The following is a 21,575-nucleotide window of genomic DNA, read 5'->3' on the forward strand; positions in this document are numbered from 1 at the left end:
AAATATGTTTTTAGTACATTAATGGATCTTGAGAGAGGAAATGTTTTTTTTCTGGCTATGCAGGCCTCACTGAGCCATCGGATTTCAACAAAAATATCTTAATTTGCATTCCAAAGATGAACGAAGGTCTTACAGGTGTGGAACGGCATGAGGGTGAGTAATAAATGACATTAGATCACTTTGTTTAGAACCAGAGAAGCCTATATGACCAATTTTATAACAGGTTGTCTTTTGGTTTACACCCATGCAAATTAATGCACAAATCTTTGTGTGTCAAAATGTTCAGACATGTTTTCACATGGTGACAAATGTCGTCGAGGTCATCCTCTCCCTCATCTGAGTTCGTACTCTCCAGATGGCCTGAACAAGAGAAAGAGATAAAGCAGCTGTCGATCATCAGAGCAGCTGAATCACCACACGTCTGCTTCAAAACCACATCAGTCCTGCACCAGACATCCTGGGACGCTTCTCACATTAAAAAAGCAGAAAAAAATCCCAGATTTACACTGAAACTGAGTCATATAGAGAGCCAATAGTAAACCACACTAGCACTGATACTAGAAAGTTTGCACCATCATTTGAAGATAATATCATTTTCACAAGATCATCTGTGTTTGTGTGTAAACAGTCTGTCGCTCCTCACATTGTGTTGTTCATCTTTAACTCACGCACCTTCCTCCTCCTCCAAACAGCTGTCGCATACGCCTCCCCGTCAGACCCGTCGTCTCCCAGCAACCCAGAACAAAACAAAGCCGAGGGATCGCGATCCGCACGCACACGCTCCTGCATTGTCCTTGACCCTGACCTCTGACCCCTGAGGCCCAGTGGAGGACAGCTGTCTCTTTCTGCAGGAGTGTGGAAGTGTGCAGATGTCAGACTTCAGGCATGTAAGCGTGCCGCTTCGCTTTCATTCTGTGATTTTGCTGCGAATAGATAAAGTTTCTGAGATCTCACTATTGTATAACATGTATGTTCAGTTTTGGTTTTGTTTCACTGTGTTCTGTTCCTGTTTTACCTGCTTAAACTCCTATTAGTTTCCTTGATTGTTAATTCAGTTTGATTACATTCCCCATGTATTTAAAACAAGTTTCATTCTGTTCCTTTGTCTGGTACTGTTTATGTTTACATCTCAGTTTCACATTGTTGCCAGTTCTCCTGAGTTTTCTTGTTCTGGATGATTGGATTAAAGACTTGTCATGCACTTCAACTGTTTTCTGACTTTTTTTAATGCAGTTTTTTTTTTAAAGAAATGACCATGAAAATACTTACTGAACTTGGAGTTGCTCCAAAGTTTGGGGTCGGTAAGATTTTTAAAATGTTTTTGAAAGACGTCTCTTCTGCTCACCAAGGCTACATTTATTTGATCAAAAATACAGTAATATTGTGAAATATTATTACAATTTAAAATAACTGTTTTCTATTGTAATAGAGCTACATGATTAATCATTAAAAGATCTTGATCTCTATTCAAACATCTATGTGATCTTATTCCTAAATGACAACGGCGTTATGAAAATTAACCATGCTTTTATTACAAATAAAACCAAAAAACCACGATTATTGTAGTTAAACCATGGTAACCACAAATTAACATGGTTTTGCTACACTAACCATGGTATTTGTAGTAAAACTGTGGTTGTACAAATGGTAAACAATCCGCCAAAAAAACATGGTTACTACACTTCTACTATAATAAAACTATGGTTAATTTTCGTAAGAGTGATTCACCTGTGTCTATTAAACCGTTGACAAAATCACAGCGAACATTCAGATCTGAAACAACTTCACAAACAGTCTTTTGAACATCACAGTATCATTATTTCTGTGCTACAATAATTCAAATGATCTCAGAAGTACTGGATAGAAGTTTATAGTTCAGATATAAACACTCATGTCTACAGTAGATTAGAGCAAATAGAGCAAATCACCTTTTGAAAGTAACTCGATGCTTCAAATAATGATTGTATCAATTACATTATTACACCAGTAGGTGGCGACAAGTGACTGTTAGATTATAGGCTAAATAAAACCAAAAACGTGATTAAATGATCCAGAATCATGCAGCTCTATATTCTAAAATATTTCAAATGTCATTTTTTCCTGTGATGCACAATGATCTCTACTCCAGTCTTCAGTGTCACATGATCCTTCAGAAATCATTCTAATATGATGATTTGATGCTCAAAAAACATTTATGATTATTATCAATGCTGAAAACAGTTTTGCTGCTTCATATTTTTGTGGAAACTGATGCTGTTTTCATTGTTGGATTCTTTGATGAATATAAAGTTCAAAAGAGCAGCATTTATTTGAAGAAAATAGAAATCTTTTGTAAAATTGTCTTTACAGTTATTTTTGATCAATTTAATGCATCCTTGCTGAATAAAAGTATTAATTTCTTTCAAAGAAATAATCTTATTGACCCAAACTTTTGAACAGAAGTGTCTAACCAGTAGTGTCTGTTAGATCATGTGAACAACAGTGATGACTCACAATCTCCAACCAGCGCCACCCACTGGAAACAACGAGACTGGCTAGTTTGTGTAACACTGAGTCTTGCACACACACACACACACACGGAAAACATGAAACATGTTACAGAACATTCCAGTTAAAACCATTTTTATTAAACTTCTCCTTCATAGTTTATTTAAACATTGTGTGACATAAAAGAAAACAGAAATACAGGAGAAAAAGACCATTTTCTCCCCCAAAACAGACAAAAATTACACAAGCAATGTTGCTTTAACTATCGCAATGTCATTTCCTGTTTATCAGTCACTCAGTGGGATCAGCATTTATATAGATACATTTATACATAAATCTGTATCTCTATGACAGTGACGCTGCTGTTGTGCTGTCAGTAAACAAAGGTCGAGTCCAATATACAGGATAATATACATAATAATATACGTGTAAGCATCAAAACTGATTAAGAGAAAGAACCAATTCATCATATTGACATTTAAACTACAAGGATTTGGTTCTTGTTTTCCAAAGTATTATTACACAAAATTGCACAGGATGATAATGCTGTTAGAATGGTGGCAAACAACTAGCACATAATGACAATGCGTTTGAACAAGCGTCACGTTCAGAGGACCGCTGTCTTGAAATGCTGAAGAGCACAAATAAAAAAAAAAATCTGAAAAAAACAACAACGGTCCACCAAACGCAGAGAGAAGGCAGCGGTTGAAGGAGAGGTCGCCAGAGCAACCGCACTGGGAGCCATAGTAACGGAACCCACTATTCAGAGGTCAGTTATGACATCACAGTCCACCGCTTCCTTCAAAGTTCCGAAGAGGAAGTTCAAAGCGAAATCTAGTTGCGGTCCTCTAAAAACCTTGGAAACGGGACTTCTTCGTCCAAAAGTGCTTTTGGATGCTTGTCTAAATGAGCGCGCAGAATTTGAGATGTTTAGCCCAGCAGATTGTGGGCCGCTCGCTGAATTTAGGAAACGTGTTTGTCTGGTCATGCAGCGACGTGCATGCATGATTCATTATCAGGCAATGTTTAATTTGATCCTTTCTTACTCTGGGTCTCATTAATATTCTCTCTCACACACACACACACACACATTCACTCACTCTCTCTCTCTTTCACTCAGCTGTGGCGTATGGTAGGTAACGTTACTGTCATCTTGATGGAGTTGTTGGGTGTTTGAAGGCAGCGGGTCTCAGCAGCATCCTCCGCTGGACGCCTTGACCGGCGTGCTCTGAATCTTGACGTTGGATTTGTCGGGCCCTCCTGCGGTGGCCCCGGGGCCCATTCTCTTCTTAATCTCAGCCGCCATGGTCATGAAGGCCTGCTCCACGTTACTGGAGCTTTTCGCACTCGTCTCGAGGAACGGGATGCCGAGAGAGTCCGCAAACTCCTGGAAGAGACGCAACAACAGATCAATCGTGTGCTTATTTAAACCGAGGAAGTAAATGAAAAATAAATATCTAAATATTAAAAAAAAAAAAAAAATTGTGGGAATGTATGTTTTTATTTATTTAAATATTCAAATTTATAGAATGTGTGTGTGTGTGTATATATATATATATATATATATTATATGTGTGTGTGTGTGTGTGTATATTAATATGATCGTAAATTAAAAACGTCATTAATAAATGTTATGCCACTATCTGCTACATTAATACTTACAATAAACTAATATATTTACAAATGTTTAAGTGTAGAATCAACATAAAGGAAGTATATTAATTTAATATTTTAAAAACTATAATCATTTAATATTTAAAAAAAAAAAAAGAAGTATTTTATATAAATAAAATAATCATCTAAACTGCAATTATTTATTCATTATTCAATAATTAATAGTGATTAAATAATTTCAGTTTGCAACCAGGAAAGGTTTATGATTAATAAAATATTTATAAATAATTCAATATTATTATTTAATAATAATTAATAATTTACAAAATTACATTTATTTTAATTATTAATCAGCCAGTCTTTTGGGCTGCAAACAGGAAAAGTAAATAAATAAATAAATACATTTATTAATGACCGTAAATTAAAAACGTCATTAATAAATGTTATGCCATTTTCTGTTACATTAATAGGCTGTGTATCATAAACTAATATATTTACAAATGTTTAAGTGTAGAATCAACATAAAGGAAGTATAATCATTTAATATTAAAAAAAATAATAACTTATTTTAATTATTAATGGGCTGCAAACAGGAAAAAGTAAAAACACACACACACACACATATATATATATATATATATATATATATAGAAATACAGAAATAATTAATTACTTATTAATATATATATATTTTTTTAATTAATTGTTAATTAATCACCCAGTCTTTTGAGCTGCCAACAGGAAAAATCGTTGGCATACGTAAAATGCTTAATTTATAAATTATTATTTATTTAATAATAAATAATAATGTAAATAACTGTTAACTATTTAAATGATTAATTAGCCAGTCTTTTTCGGGCTGCAACCAGGACAGGTGTGATTTGTGGGCAGTAGAGATCATGCAGCCAGTCGTGTCGTAAGTTGTGATTCTGGTGAATGTAGTGCTCTGTTCACCGGACAGATCCTGTACCTTAGCTGCTGTGTATTCCACAAGTTTCTTAGTGGTCAGATCACACTTGTTTCCCACCAGGAGTTTGTTGACGTTTTCACTAGCGTAGCGATCGATCTCCTGAAGCCACTGTTTGACGTTACTGAAGGACTCCTGAGGAAACACATCACATTAAGACCAAACAGCAGCAGCACTGACACATGACAGAAACGCTTCAGCCTCAGCACGGAATGGCCGTACTAATGGAATGTTTGGTCACCTGATCTGTGACATCGTAAACAACGATGATCCCGTGAGCTCCTCTGTAGTAGCTGGACGTGATGGTGCGGAATCGCTCCTGACCGGCTGTGTCCCACTGTTCACACAGCAAACACACACGGTTAGAAAATGTTTCTTGAGCAGCAAATCAGCATATCAGAATGATTTCTGAAAGATCATGTGACACTGAAGACTGGAGTAATGATGCTGAAAATTCAGCTTTGATCACAGGAATAAATTACATTTTAACAAATATTCAAATAAAAAACAATTATTTTAAATTATAATAATATTTCACAATATTACTGTTTTTACTGTATTTTTGATCAAATAAATGCAGCCTTGGTGAACAGAAGAGACTTCTTTTAAAAACATTAAAACATGTCAAACGTCTAATTGTAGTGTAATTAACGTGTCTTACAGCAGTAATAAAACTAAAATGCTGATAATGTGACGTCTACTTGCATTAATTTATGAATGCACACTGAAACATTTTGAAATGCAAAAATGCATGAAATAAAGCTTGTGTAACTATAAGAGTTTGCAATAGTGTTGTCAAAACTATCAATATTTCGATATGTATCGATACTGAAATATCTGAAACTGTTTAAATGCTCCTTTTCTGCAGTATTGATACACCGATACCAGCTGCGTGTTTTCTCTCTGACGGCAAACTGACACACACCCGCCTCCTCTTACTGACTCATCTCATTCACTACAGTTGAATAGTGTTTATATTTGTGCATGACTTTACTAATTCCCACAAGTTTCGCGCTCGGACCAAAAGCACGCGCACCACGCTTTCATCAAGCTGCCTATCAAACAGCTTGCGAGAACCAAATTAAGTTCTTTTTCATAGCTTACTGCGCTTTAAGGATTAGTTCACTTTCAAATGAAAATTACCCCAAGCTTTACTCACCCTCAAGCCATCCAAGGTGTATATGACTTTCTTCTTTCTGATGAACACAATCAGAGTTATATTAATAAATATCCTGACACATTCGAGCTTTATAATGGCAGTGAATGGGACCAACGAGTATGAAGCTGAAGAAAGTGCCTCCATCCATCATAAATATGTGTTCGACACGGCTCTGGGGGGTTAATAAAGACCTTCTGAAGTGAAGCGATGCGTTTGTGTAAGAAAAATATCCATATTTAACAAGTTATGAAGTAAAATGAAGGCCTTTATTAACCCCCCGGAGCCGTGGGGAGTACATGTATGATGGATGGATGTGGATGAAGACACTTTCTTCAGCTCACACTTGTTTATCCTCGCTCACTGCATTATAAAGCTTGGATGCGTCAGGATATTTATTCATATTTCTCTGATTGTGTTCATCAGAAAGAATAAAGTCATATACACCTAGGATGGCTTGAGGGGGAGTAAATCTTGGGCTAATTTTTGAAAGAGAACTAATCCTTTAATCAAAAAACAAAACACAAAGAGAAAATCATTCGCTGCTCTTGACTGAATAACTTTTGTAACTTTAATTGTAAGCATTATTCTGTATTTAATTCTTACAATGAAAACTATCCAGTGTTATTTTTGATTACTTTAATTTCTGAAGTACTTCTTAGTTGAATACTACTGTTAGACCCACCTGAAAAAATGTTTAATTTGTCTCTTTATTCTATTGTATTTATTTGTGCTATTGTTTGCAATTTGTTTCATTTGTTCTTACTTTATTACTGACTGTTTACTTGTCTTTTTTTGTAAATGTAGTTAAATTATTTCTAAAAAAGCCTCCCTGTTTTGTGTGTAAGCTATTGAAACAAAATGACCCAAATCATCAAAAAATTATGAGCTAATAACAAACTACCTGTATGGCGGTATATATGGCAGTTTTCCCCGTGGTATCGAATATTGATATTTTTCAAGGTATCGTATTGTTCCAGTATCGTGACAACACTAGTTTGCGCTGTACTGTGTTAGTCATTGAAGTGAGCACTTACGATCTGTAGTTTGATGGTCTTTCCATCAAGCTCTATCGTCCGGATTTTGAAGTCCACTCCGATGGTGCTGATGTAGCTCTCTGTGTACGTGTCGTCCTGAGGGAAAGAACACACAACATTTATAGTCTTCTTAAAAATGCAGTAATTTCACACGTTCACATCCAAAGTTGTGAAATTAACTTGGAATATCACATTAAACATTTGCAAAGGGTTTCAATCCCATGCGTTCAAGAGAACAAAATCACCTCTGGGAAATTGGCGCAAAATATCAGTAATAAAAATGGAAGTTGCTGCAATCTGGGAAGAAACTGTGGCTTTTTTCCTCCATCAAGAATGAGTTGCGACAGATGAAACACAATAAACGCTGTCGTGTTCTCTTGCGTTTGGATGCTGTTGTTTGTGAACACAATCATGTGAGATGCTTCTGGAGGGAATTAAACCAAATCATTCTGATGACTCAGAATCACCAAACCAACATCTGAGATGCTGTGATGCGATTGGTCCGCTGGTTAGTCCAGTTATTCAATCACAGCCTCTTGTTGAGGCAAAGCCACATGAGTTTTTTTTGTTGCGAATCGAGGGATTTATTCAGTAAATGTGTTTCCATCGCATGTCTTTTTAGCAGATCAAAAAAATTTTACATGCATTTTTATAATTTATGCGCATCTTGGTGTTTCCATCCAGCGTTTTATCCCAAAATGCGCATAAAAATAGGTGGATCGAAACATAGCTATTGAATAGAGTTGCAAAATTAATAACCGCTTTCATGCAACCAGGTAAACAGGTAGTGCCGCCCCTCCCGACCCAGTCAGGCTGAAGAAATGACACCCTTCACCTTTCGCATAAAGCTCTTTGACAGTCAAATCACCTGTGCAATAAGAGCCACTATCTGACCCGTGTGAGTGTGAGCAGTATCTAATAACTTACAGCAAAACGCAGCAGAAGGCAGGACTTCCCAACGCCCGAGTCTCCGATCAGTAGGAGTTTGAACAGGTAATCACTGAGAGAGAAAACAGAGGACAATAACATCTATCAGTAATCGCTGACACTCCTGGCCGGCTGTCATCTGTGACGTGGAACTGGGAACTACGTTACGCAACACGTGCGCGTGTCATCATGTCTCAACGGTACAGAAGGGAAATAATGGAGAGAAACGTTGGAATACCACATCTCAGGGTCATACGTCACCCCAAAATAATCAAATTTGCAAAAATAATGCAAAATTTGTTTTCTTTTCTTCTGGTTTAGATCTGGACATGTTCTTGAAAGGTTTCCAGATTCACATCCTTAAGTAGCATGGTATCACCATCACTGTACCATGGTAAAACCACAAACTTTGAAAGAGTGCTGTGGTAACAGGTGATTTAATTACCCAACAGCCCCTAAAACACAACTGTCACACTGTCAGTAAGTTCAGGCCCAAGATCACATTTCAACATCACAGTATAAGATCCACTCTATAAAACAGTTTAATCAGCCTGAGGATGATTTTAGCTCCTTATAAACATGATCAGATGTGTAACTGTGTAAATCATTTCTTCAGTTTCATTTTAACTTATCGGTTTAATAACGACGTGGCAGTTGAGCGTGTCAGAGCTCAAGAAACAGCCTGACAGTTATGTTATATATCATCATTACTACACATAGAAAAACATATCTCTATAAACAAATTTATTTATAACCATTTTTAAATCAAATCGAAACGATACCAGTTGTTTGATCCGGTTAAACAAGAACAGCATAGTTGTGATAAATAATAATAAATTAATCCTGATATATAAAGTAAACGTTTAGTTTAATTTAATGTTTTGTTTTGTTAACACTGCAATTTCTGTGAATGTTAATAAAGCAGGAGATGAGTGCGCGCTCATGTGTTTGATGTGTCATCAGCGCTTTTTTTCTTTACACAAACTTACTATTCGGGATTCATGATGGACAGCAGACGAAAACTTCCGCTTTATCTGTCGTTTTCTTCCTCACGATGAGTGTAATTAATGGTCGAGACTCGTTTGCCGGTGATACCCGTTTTTGTTCGGTGTTAAAAGCGGTTTTAGGAGAGAAATGAGCAGAACCGGGATCCGGACACACATAAAAATGGCCACTCGACAGTGAAGCTTGAACAACAAGAGAGACGATGTTCCGTCACTTTCGCTGTACAACCCGCCAAAATAAAAGTCCTGACAAATAAATTACTAATAACACATGCTTATTATTATATAATTATTTATAGATATAAATGACATTTTGAAAGTATCATAATTTATTATTCATATGTTATATTTCTGGAAATAGTTTTGGCGAAAATATTTTATTATACATCGCTTATTATAGATGAATGTTTTTGGAGCTTTCACAAACGACTTTTATTATGCCAGAAAACGAAAAAGTTTATTTAAACATTTTTTGTTTTGGTTTCAAAGGCGTTTTTTGGGTTGACCTGCCCAGTATTTACGTACATAAAACTAGACTGCGTTTCTTACGCAACAATTTCCGCCCATATTTTTAAACTTTAAATCGACCAAAAGCCATTCTTGTAGTAGGTGCATCATTTACAAACTGAAGCTCCGCCGGACGTCCTGTGAAGCACATCAACATTTTTTTTCCTCCAGATGGCGCTATAATCCAGTCTGAAATAATGTTGTCCGGTGTCATTGAGTGGGTCAGTCTGTCTGTGTGCCAGTGAAACACACGGGTCATCATTAAATCTCCCTAAACCCTCAGACTATTAAAAGGTCTGTGTGAGTTGCCAAAGATTTTCTTATAGGCTATTGGAGCACATATTCTTTCTCTGTTTTGCTTTTGGCGATTTCACCACAACAATTTAACAATCTTTATCTCATGGAAGGGTCTGAAGTTCAGAGGTAATGCCAATATCTTTAACTCGTCATTTCTACCAGGTTTTGGTAGTTTGGCAGTGTCTGCTGATCTTGACCTGTCTTTGAACCGGTCTGAATGGAGGGGAAAGGCTTTTCCCTTATCCAAATACACACACACACACACACAAATGCTATTAATACACCTGTCTGGTGACTGCATTGAGTGCTGGGACAGATATGGAAAATGACAGTAGAACTATGGGGCTGTGCTGTTTTTATTGTTCAGATTTTTTGTATAAAAAGCTTGAGGTTAAGTGCTGTTTTCCTGTGTTTGTTTGCACACGTGTCGGTCATTGTCTTGTTTTTCCTGAGCCAAACACACCTATAAAGCAATCAAACTCAGACATCTCATCTGCTCTTCCACTACATGAGCTCATGAGTGATGGTGATGCTGTCTAAGTACTAATGGAAAATGAACCTAAAATGACTTTTTTAAGTGACTATAGTGTGTTGTACAGGTGAGTATATGTGTGTTCTGGTGTTTGGGGCTTGTGGAGTAATACAGCGATGAAATCGGAGCATCTCAAATGGCTTCTGTTGCAGAGCCTGTGTGTGTGTGTGTGTGTGTGTGTGTGTGTGAGTGTGAGTGAGTGAGTGAGTGAGTGTGAGTGAGTGAGTGAGTGCGTGTGTGTGTGTATTTTCTGGTGGGGCAAATAGAGGGGTGTGGTTAACATTTCAAGACAAGGAGAGGGACAGTGTGATTGACAGGTGAGGGGTGGTGATGTCACAAAGACGCAGTATAAAAGTTGAATGTGGGGCAAAACTGATAATCTGAGTTTATTTGGGGAGATTTCCAAACCCACAACCAGTCACACACTCTTCAGAGAGGACGCTGATATCGGTAAGGAGCTTGACTGGACTTTCTAATGCTTTGTGCAAAAGTTAGGATGCAAATGACTGCATTTGTCATTATTCGAACACATAAAATGTGTGTATAGAAAAGTCTACTAGTTCTGCATTGATATTTAAAATAATACTACTGCTTTTTATTATTGTTTTGTAGTGGAATTTGATTGAGAAGGGTAAACTATAATTTAAAAAGTTGAAATTAAAAGCTTAAATGTTGTAGGTTTTAAGAACTCATTAAGGCAAGGTAAAATAGTAAAATAAAACTTAAAATTAAACTCAAAAGTAAAAATATAGTGTTACAGAATTTGTTGAGAAAGTGAAAACTGGTAAATTTACAAAATAAAAATATTAAAAATTATATTTCACTGCAGACTTTTTTACAAAGGGGCGAAAAGCTGAAATTGAATTAAAAAGTGCAGATTTTGTTTGACAACTTAAAATTTAAATTGTAGTTTTTAAGCACAATTCATTGATTAAAATTAAACTTAAAATTAAAAGTAAAATTATAGTTTGTGACAGAATTTTCTGAGAACGTGAAAAGTTGTAAAAAATAAAAAATTAGAAGTAAAAATTAAGTAAATTTTCACTGCTGAAGTTTCTATTTTACAAAAAGGAAGACGTTTGTGATGAAAGTAAAAAAAAAAAAAAAAACACACACATAAAAGTCCAAATTGAATTAAAAATAATTAGTTTGAGAACGGTAAATTTAAGTTAAACTTAAAAGTTAAATTGTAGTTTTTAAGCAGAATGAACTGAGACAGGGTAAAATAGTAAAACAAAACTTAAAATGAAAAAGATAAAACTAAACTTAAAAGTAAAATTATAGTTTGTGACAGAATTTGTTGGGAAAGTAAAAAACAAAATAAATTAAACTTAAAAGTAAAAGTTAAGTAAGTTTTTATTTTCCGAAGGGAAAACTTCAGTGATGGAAGGAAAAACATGCACAAAAAAAGTCCAAATTGGATTTAAAAGTGCAGAATTTGCTTGAGAAAAAAAGAAATAAAGTAGTAAAAAAGCTGATTTATTAGCCTATAAACTTCGCCGCAGAGATGATGGGATCTACGGAGCCTTTAGGTTAACTGTGAGTCCTCAAGGTCACCAGAGTGCTCCGGATCAACGGAGCTTGACGCTGGAAAAACACTTGAGAGCAGTTTAGTGAACATCACTGCAGGCGTTCAGCTGTACATTAACAATTACACTACATTGATCAATGCAAACAATTAGCCAAGCGAAATGCAGACAAACTGTGCATGAGTGTAAATAAACCTATTTTAAGAGGCGAATGTCCAACAGACATGAGTTCTTCAGAGGTCAGAAGTAGAGGTCACAGTATCATCTGAAAACCTCCTTCATGTTTAGTGCATGCAAACAAAAGTCATTAAAACAGATGAGCTGCATTTGTTTAATGCATAAACAATATGCCTTAAGATTAAAGTAAACCGAAGAAATTGTGATGCTCATCTGACTGGCACATTAAATATGGGCTCTTGCTTAATGATGCAAATGCAATTCCAAACGCCTGAAATGTTGACTTAAGCACGTCGGATTGTTATTTTATAACAGGTGTGTGTTTTTCTGGCTTGTGCAGACGATGGCTGATCATGAGCTGGTTCTGAAGTGCTGGGGAGCCGTGGAGGCCGACTACACGGGCCACGGAGGAGAGGTTCTGACCCGGTCAGTTCCCGACTCGATGAGACAGAGCTGAACGTGATCTGCCCGGGTCTGGCTAATGTTTTCTCTCTCTTCAGTTTGTTTAAGGAGTATCCGGACACACAGAAGCTCTTCCCAAAGTTTGTGGGCATCGCTCAGTCTGATCTGGCGGGAAACGCGGCAGTGGCGGCCCACGGCGCGACCGTGCTGAAGAAGCTGGGCGAGCTGCTGAAGGCCAAAGGGGATCACGCTGCCATCCTCAAACCGTTGGCCAACTCGCACGCCAAAACACACAAGATCGCCCTCAACAACTTCAGGGTATCGCAGGACACTTTCACTGACATTCATCGTTTTTGGGCTCAGTTCCAAAACCTTGTTTATAACTGATACCAGTTACTCTGAAACAAGCTGATGAAATGGAGAGAATAAAGTTTTTATTTGCATTGCTTTCAAAATATAATAATTAAAAATATAATGATTAATTATTAATTCTAATGAAATTATTCATTTAAAAGAAGGTATAAAAAGGCAGAACACCCTAAACTATCGGTATCGGCAGATATCACTCTGAATAACCGGCTATCGGTGGAGAAATTTAGTATCTCTAATATTTATTTTTTATAATTAGATAATTCATATTAAATACAAATAATTAAATATATGTAATAAAAATGAATAATTAATAAATATATTTTAAATATTTGTTAAAATGAAATGAAGTAGAAAGAAAAAAGACTTAAGATAAATTATGATAAATTATATAAAATAATATATATAAAATAAAAATGTTATATATATTTTATAACATATTATATATATATATAGTATTTTTTGGGTAATATACATTTGGTAAAATTTACACATATTTTGTTGCAAAACAAACAAAATAAAATGATATTTTGGAGCAGAAACTAGCAACTAACTGAATTATAACCTAACTATATATATATATATATATATATATATAAATATAAATTATAGTGGCTGGCTGAACTATTATAAGGATAAGTGACTGACTTTGACTGCTGTTCATTAATTATATGAAAATAATAGTACTTGAGTTGAATTCAAATGGAAGATTTTGCCAATGACGTTAGCAAGCTAATATCTTAATAGCATACTAAAAATACACAACAGCACACATCAGTTTTTTTGGATACAATCCACGATGCCTTAAAACGCTGCATGTGGAGGAACTCATTTTGAAAGAGTGAAGTTCTTCTGACTTCATTGCAGCTTTCGGATCTTGTGTATTCTTAGAAGCACACACACATATCCCCTCGTAAATAGTTTGTCGTGAGATGAAACGCCAACCGTGCTCTCTCTATCTCTGTCAACAGCTGATCACTGAAGTCCTGGTGAAGGTGATGGCGGAAAAGGCCGGTCTCGACGCCGCCGGTCAGAGCGCGCTGAGGAAAGTGATGGACGTCGTCATCGGCGACATCGACGGTTACTACAAGGAGGTCGGATTCGCCGGTTAAAGGATCTCAAGAAAACTGGGGTCTAGAAAAAGCGCTTGGCTTGTTGTTGCCGTTAGTGAATAGTAGTTACTGTGCAGCTAATCAGATTAAAAACTATCCAGAGATCAAATCATGTTTAAAACCAGAAAACACATGCAACCGTGTTTGTTATTGTATGCAAATGTGCTTTGGAATGAACAGAGCCAATCACGTCGGGTTTAGAACGTCACCTGATCTAGTAATGTCATCATACAGTGACTTTGGATGTGTTAGGGTCTCAGGAGGAGCCTCAGATTACGTCTAAACTTCATGTGAATTGCAAGTGATTGCACATTAAAATATCTTTAATTTGGGGGAAAAAATTATCATTGAAAAGGAAATTTTATTCCAGTGATGCTTCTCTTATTTAGTTTCTCTGCACCTGCTTTGTCTTCATTATAACCTGCATTATAAATCATATTCAAGACTTTGCTTTTTGTAATGCAACACTTATCAATAAACATCGCTTTTACCTGCTGAAAAAGTGATTTGTGTCTATATTTGTCATTCATGCATTAAAAAAATTTTTTTTTTGAATTATTATAGCTGCCATATGGTTGAGGTTGGGCTGTTTCATGGTTAATAAGCATCACAAGGATTATGCGTGCGTGTGTTTATGGTGCGTTTGACAGGTGCTTTATTCTAATCTGGTGTGTAAATCACATGGTAAAGTCATTCGGCCCGATCTGCGTCTGGAATGCAGTTTATTTATGACATTGTGACCCCTATGTTTTGTTAAGAGCGTTTGCTAAATCTCAACCTTTTGTTTTTATGTCTTTCTAAGTAATCTTTATCCTCAGAAAACTGCGGGTCAATCTGCAGCCGTGCTCCAACTCACACGCACACGGTCACTCACAGTTTTCCATTCCTCCTAAATCTCATTCCAGGACGTTTGTGGACGTGACTGTAGCCACAGAGGTTTCCTGTGCAGTGATTTCCATTTGCATTTACTTTACCGATAAGCCAACAGATGTGTATTGAGCATGTGTGAAGTTCTCCCGGTGGGTTTGACTCGTTGTCACACTAGACGTGACAACAGTCACTCTCACAATCTCTCCAGTCTCCCTCTCTGCCCTTTCTTTAGTTGTTTCTGGCGACACGTAGCCAAGGGCAGAGAGTTCAGGGAGCTGACCTCATGTCCGAGAGAGCCATGTGAATATGACATGACTGACATATAAAGTACATTAGTTTGAGCTTTAATATCTCAGTTATATAGCAATGAGATTGAATGAAGACGACTGCAGAAATTTCTTGCTTCTCAGATGGTTCTCATAGAAAAAGAGCTCAGTAATCTCCTGTGTGTCTCCTCTAGAGCAGGGTTTTCAAACTGGGGTCCAGGGAGTGCAAGGGGGCTGTGGAAATTAATAATAATAAAAAACAAGTTTATAATAATAATGGGGGCAGTTGTGGCCTAATGGTTTGAGAGTTGGACTTGTAATCCTAATGCTGGGTACACACTACAAGATTATCGTGCTGATTTTGGGCCGATTTCTCCACTTCCGACAATCCAAGGTAAAGTCCTGATTATCTTGATGGTTCTACAGATTATCTTTTCAGATTTTCCTGTGGTGTGAGGTGTGTTAAGAGTGACTGAATCTGCTCGGAAGAACGTCGGAGCCGCCCCAATCGCGAATCGTAAATATTCAAACTGATGTGTGGGGGGAACCCTGAGGACAAATGTGCGCACGCTTTGGAGATTATCACGTGAAACGAAACAATATCCAATCAGAAATCGAGCTGACAGAAGATGGAAGCATAAAAGCATAAAAAACGCAGTCATGGCGCAGCACAAAGTCTCCACGACTTCACCCAAACCCTTTTCTTTTTTTTCCTCAGTGAATTTCCTGTCAAAATCATTTTAAACACTATCATCGCAATTTCTTCCTGAACCTTGAACCTATCGCCCGCCGTGTTTATTCTGAAGTCTCGAGAGATTTTGCGAGATTTCTCGTGTTTACAGTTGGTTGAAAATCTGTTTGTGTGCTGTCACATCACGGCACACCACACACTATAGGAGCAAAACGGTTAAATCTAGGATTTTTTTGTCCTCATGTTTGTGGTCTCTCACATTTATAAGATTTTAAAAATCTTTTAGTGTGTACTCAGCATAAGGTTGTGGGTTTGAGTCTCAGTACCGGAAGGAAATGTAGGTGGGGGGAGTGAATGAACAGCGCTCTCTTCCACTCTTAATACCTCACAACTGAGGTGTCCTTGGGCAAGGCACCGAACCCCCAATCGCAAAAATGGCTGCCCACTGCTCCGGGTGTGTGTTCACGGTGTGTGTGTGCACTTGGATGGGTGAAATGCAGAGCACAAATTCAGAGTATGGGACACCACAGTTGGCTACATGTCACATCACTTTCAAATAACAACAAATATAGCTGCAAGCAGCAGTTAAGAGGCTAAGCACAAAGAAAGCGTGATAAGTCATGCCAGCTTGGCTTGGAGCATCAGACCAACTGCAACAATGAACAATTAAAGACATATTACGATAATTTTAGGCAAAATGGCTGAATAATCATAAATGCAGACACTAGTAATATGATTTAATGGTTTATTTTTTCTTACCAATAGGTGGCGCTGTGACCAAATTGATGTGGTATAGTCAGAGTGAGGTGACAATGACACTCGCAAAGTTTGGTGTCAATATGTCAAAGCATTGCAGAGATACAGCCTCAGAGTCATTTTGGCATCACGCCTCAACTTTGTTGATGCGGTGTACGAAAGCGGTTTCCCCGAAATTTTACGTTCCCAGAACATTCTCAGAACGTCCCCACTGGTAAGGACGTTGTCTAGTAACGTTCCCAGTACGTTCCGAGACGGTCACGATGTGGAGTTCTTTTAAGGGTTGGGGGATGTTATTTGGTGGACCTTCAGGGAACATTCAGGACGTTCTGGGAATGTTTAGGGGACTATTACTATAGGACGTTCTGTTAACTTCCCAAATGTCCTCTTTGTAACATTCTCGCGTGACCATAAAATAACCAAAATAGAACGTCCCCCTAAACTCATATTGGGAACGTTATTAAATGACCAACAGAGGACTGTGTGGGAACGTTCTGTTAATGTCCTAAATATCCTCTTTGTAATATTCTTATGTGACCATAAAATAACCAAAATGGAATGTCCCCCTAAAGTCATATAAGGAACCTTGAACTGCAGCACTTTCATTACCAAAAGAGGACGTTTAGGAACATCCCTAATGTTCTGCAAAGGTTCAGAATTTTCGTCACCTTTAGAGAACTTTTAGGGTTTAACATTGCGCAAGGTCACGAGAATGTCGCCTTCTATGTGGGTTTATTCTATTGACATGAAATACAAAATCCATTTTTACTGGTATGGTCTGAAGATGATCTGACTCAAATTTGGTGAAAATCAGACAAACGGTCTAGGAAGAGTTCGAAAAAATAGGTTTTCAAAGAAAATCAAAATGGCGGACAGGAAGTTTGACCAACTATAGCAAAATTGATATCTGTATTCTCGGCAAGAATTTATTAAGATCAATTAAGTTATTAATCAATTAAGTTTCATTACAATAGGCAAAACTAATCAAAAGCTATTAACATTTTTTGAAATTTATTATAATTTTTGACCACAATGTGGTGCTGCCAAACCCTTTGGAGTTCTTTCAGGGCATGGTACCGAAGACATACACCGAGTTTTTAAAATATAGCATTTTATGACAAAACTCAAAATGGCCGATACCCAAAATAGCCGATATGGAAAATTCTGCATGCTGCACCGAATCTAGAGACCGGTTTTATGATTTTCAGACAAACCGTTCAGAGGTTTGGCAAAAATGTAATGTTTCATATCTCCTGACCACTAGATAGCACTGTGCCAAAACTAACAAAGTTTGGTCAGAATACGCTAAAGCGTTGCGGAGATATAGCTTCACATCCATTTTGACATGCTCTTGATCTAATTCGTTCGCATGTTATTCGAGAACGGTTTGACGGAGCTTTGGTGCTTGGCCCCTAATAATAAAGATTAAAATAAATACACTGATTAAGAAAAATAATAAAAATTAGGTAAAAATACATTAAAATTAGAATAAAATATGAATTCGATTTTAAAATAAAATTGATTAAAATAAATAGATTAATACAAATAAATAATATACAAATTAATTACAAATCAATCAATAAATACATATATTCAATAAATAAAATGTATATTAAAATAAATAAAAATCAGATTTTAAAATAAAATTGATTAAAAACAAAAAAAACAAACAAAAAAAAAAAACACATTTTGTAGCTATACTCATACCATATGTCTATTATTGACTCATCTGTGTTTATTTCTCAATAGAAATTAAGACACAATTTGAGACAAAGTTGATACTTTGTCATTCCCCTGAGCAATAAAAGAACAACTTGTGAGCATGAAGACTGTTCTCTGAGTAGTGTGAGCCTGAGCTCTAGAAGCGCCTGTAATCGGTGGTTTGATGCGTTTCTCCTCCTCAATACCAGCATTGTTCCTCAGGACTGTTAAAAGGGGGCATCTGGTTTCTAGGACTTTTTGAATCTGTGTGTATGTGTGTGTGATTTGTAAGGAAGCTCAGTGTCATCCTGTGTTATCTGCTGTGAGAGGAAGAGGCAGGGCAGGAAAGCTGAGGTATCCTGAGCTCTCCTGAGAGGCTGTATACACACACGCTATTGACATCAAATTCAAGCTCACAAAGAACTTGTGATTTTATAATGCATATGATGTCACAGTCAAGTCAATCAATTCCTGTTTGTCTCAAAACACAAAGAAATACTGAAATAGTGAGATTTTTATTTTTTTCTCTAGGTGGTTGCTGTGCAGTTTTTATGGTGTTCTGAATGGGGTTTTTTAGCAGTTGTGGGTTGTGTGAGGTGTTTTGAGTGGTTTAACTTATAACATGTTGCTATGTGGTTGTTAAGGCATTGCTATGCTGTTGCTAAAGCGTTCTAGGTGGTTGCCAGGACAGTGCTATGCAGTTGCCAGGTGCTCTGACTGTTAAGTTTTTGTATCATGACTTTAACCTGTTGTTATGCCATTGCTATATGGTTGCTAGGGCGTTGCTATGCTGGTGCTAAAGCGTTCTAGGTGGTTGCCAGGACAGTGCTATGCAGTTGCTAGTGTTTTTAATATGCTCCTATGTCATTGCTATAGTTTTCTGGGTGGTTGCTGTTTTAAGTGGTTTAACTTTCAACATGTTGCTATGTGGTTGCTAGGGTGTTGCTAAAGTGTTTAAGGTGGTTCCCAGGACAGTGCTATGCAGTTGCCAGGAGCTGTGAATGTTATGTTTTTGTATAGAGCATTTTACAATATATCATGACTTTAACCTGTTGTTATGCCATTGCTATATGGTTGCTAGGGCGTTGCTATGCTGGTGCTAATGTGTTCTAGGTGGTTGCCAGGACAGTGCTATGGAGCTGCTAGGTTTTCTAAGTGTTTTTAATATGCTCCTATGTAATTGCTAGAGTTTTCTGTGTGGTTGCTAGGTGTTTTGAGTAGTTTAACTTTTAACATGTTGCTATGTGGTTGCTAGGGCATTGCTATGCTGTTGCTTTGTGGTTGCTATGCTGTTGCTAAAGTGTTCTAGGTGGTTGCAAAGAAAGTGTTTTGCAGTTGCTAGGTGTTCTGAGTGTCAAGTTTTTATAAAGAGCATTTTACAATAATTCACGACTTTAACCTGTTGTTATGCCATTGCTTTATGGTTGCTAGGGCATTGCTATGCAGTTTCTAGGTGTTCTAAGTGTTTTTAATATGCTCCTATGTCATTGCTAGTTTTCTAGGTGGTTGCTAGGTGTTTTAAATGTTTTACTTTTAACATGTTGCTATGTGGTTGCTAGGGCGTTGATATGCTGTTGCTAGAGTGTTCTAGATGGTTACCAGGACAATGCTGTGAGTGTCAAGTTATTTGTATAGAGCTTTTTACAATACAACAAGACTTTTAACCTGTTGCTAGAGTTTTTAACACATACTGTATAGTAGGTGCTACATTTAGTTTGAAACTTACTCCACAATCTCTTAAAAAGTATGTTCTGTACAGTATGAATGTGTGTAGTATGAATGAAATCCGGATGTACTACATCTGCCATGATATCATTGTCGGCATTGTCATCATGTGACCTAAGTGTCCATCAAATCTGCTCTTCAGAATCTCATCGGAAGTAGTAGGTCATCCGGGTGCTTTTCATCTACTGTTTTTCAAAAACTATGTATTCGGACGTACTACTCAATCTCAGTTTATTTAAAAAGCACAATAAAACAACAGTAGTTGACTATTGTGCTGAACAATGTCAATAAAAAAACTAGAATACGTACAACAGTATGCCAGTAAAACACAACACAAACACATAATTGATGTTTAGTCTAATCCCATTTGACTCAGAGATTATAAGCCTTCTCAAAGAGATTAGAGATCAGTTTTGCTTTGAAAAGTGATTCTGTCGGGATCATTCTCATAGAAAGTGGTAGGCTGTTTCACAATTTAGGGCCGACTATGGATGGCAAAAGCCCAGTCACCCTTTTTCTTCAGCCTGGATCTAAGGACCGGTAAGAGTTTCTGATCCGATGACCTTACAACATCTAGTTGGTGTGTTTATAATCAAAAGGTCAGAAAGATATGAAGGTGCCAGTCTATTTAAAACCTTTAGACATAAAGTAAAACTTTAAACTCACTGACTGGCAGCCCGTGCAAAGACAGGAGTGATATGTTCATATTTGCGAGTGCAAACAAGAGGCTTAAGCACTCAAACCATGGTTGGTAACTCTCTTGGCATTCTGTTATTCACATACTATATAGTAGGGAAGTGTTCGATTTTGGACGCAGTGCTAGAGTTTGCTGGTTGCTAGATGTTCTAAGTGGTTTTTAACATGCTTCTATGTCACTGCTAGAATGTTCTGGGTGGTTGCTATGCAGTTGCTAGGTGTTCTAAATGTTTTTTTTTTTTTTGTAAATAGGCTGCTATGTAATTGCTATTTTTTTGGGTGGTTGCTAGGTGTGCTGAATAGTTTTTAACATGTTTCTGTGTTGTTAGCTTTTTGGCTGGTTGCTAGGGCGTTTCTCTGCAGTCGCTAGCTGTTCTAAGTGTTTTTTGGGTGGTTGCTAGTTGTTTCCATGTTGTTCTTGGTTTTTAGCATGTTTTCATGTAGTTCCTAGTTTTCTGGCTAGTTGCTAGGGCATTGCTATGCAGTTGCTAGCTGTTCTAAGCGTTTTTTTTTTTTTTTTTTTTTGGGTGGTTGCTAGTTGTTTCCATGTTGTTCCTGGTTTTTAACATGTTTTCATGTTGTTCCTAGTTTTCTGGCTAATTGCTAAGCAGTTGCTAGCTGTTCTAAGTTTTTTTTTTTTTTTTTTTTTAGAAATACACTGTTATGGTTGTTTGCTAGCTGTGCTGAATGGTTTTTAGCTTGTTAGTTGTTTCCATGTTGTTCCTGGTTTTTAGCATGTTTCTATGTTGTTCC

The 21,575-nt window shown here is 36.9% G+C and overlaps 2 protein-coding genes across 3 annotated transcripts; one reads left to right on the forward strand and one right to left on the reverse strand.

Annotated features, from left to right (window-relative positions):
- Positions 1-2,605: 2,605 nt before the first annotated feature.
- Positions 2,606-9,400, reverse strand: rab1aa (RAB1A, member RAS oncogene family a). The gene is made up of 6 exons (XM_051895309.1): positions 9,178-9,400; positions 8,189-8,261; positions 7,262-7,357; positions 5,310-5,405; positions 5,072-5,203; positions 2,606-3,874 (listed from the first exon to the last, which is right to left on the reverse strand). Exons 1-6 carry the CDS (start codon positions 9,189-9,191, stop codon positions 3,677-3,679), a joined length of 609 nt encoding a protein of 202 aa, XP_051751269.1. The 5' UTR covers positions 9,192-9,400; the 3' UTR covers positions 2,606-3,676.
- A 1,421-nt stretch (positions 9,401-10,821) lies between these two features.
- Positions 10,822-14,623, forward strand: mb (myoglobin). 2 transcript variants are annotated; one of them, XM_051895325.1, is made up of 4 exons: positions 10,822-10,978; positions 12,575-12,660; positions 12,735-12,954; positions 13,977-14,623. In XM_051895325.1, exons 2-4 carry the CDS (start codon positions 12,578-12,580, stop codon positions 14,115-14,117), a joined length of 444 nt encoding a protein of 147 aa, XP_051751285.1. In that variant the 5' UTR covers positions 10,822-10,978; positions 12,575-12,577; the 3' UTR covers positions 14,118-14,623. The 2 variants fall into 2 exon arrangements, with proteins under 2 accessions (XP_051751285.1, XP_051751297.1); XM_051895337.1 differs by having other exon boundaries at positions 10,880-10,978; positions 12,550-12,660.
- The last annotated feature ends 6,952 nt before the right edge of the window (positions 14,624-21,575 follow it).

The sequence above is a fragment of the Ctenopharyngodon idella genome, chromosome 1 (assembly GCF_019924925.1).
Source record: "Ctenopharyngodon idella isolate HZGC_01 chromosome 1, HZGC01, whole genome shotgun sequence".
NCBI lineage: Eukaryota > Metazoa > Chordata > Actinopteri > Cypriniformes > Xenocyprididae > Ctenopharyngodon > Ctenopharyngodon idella.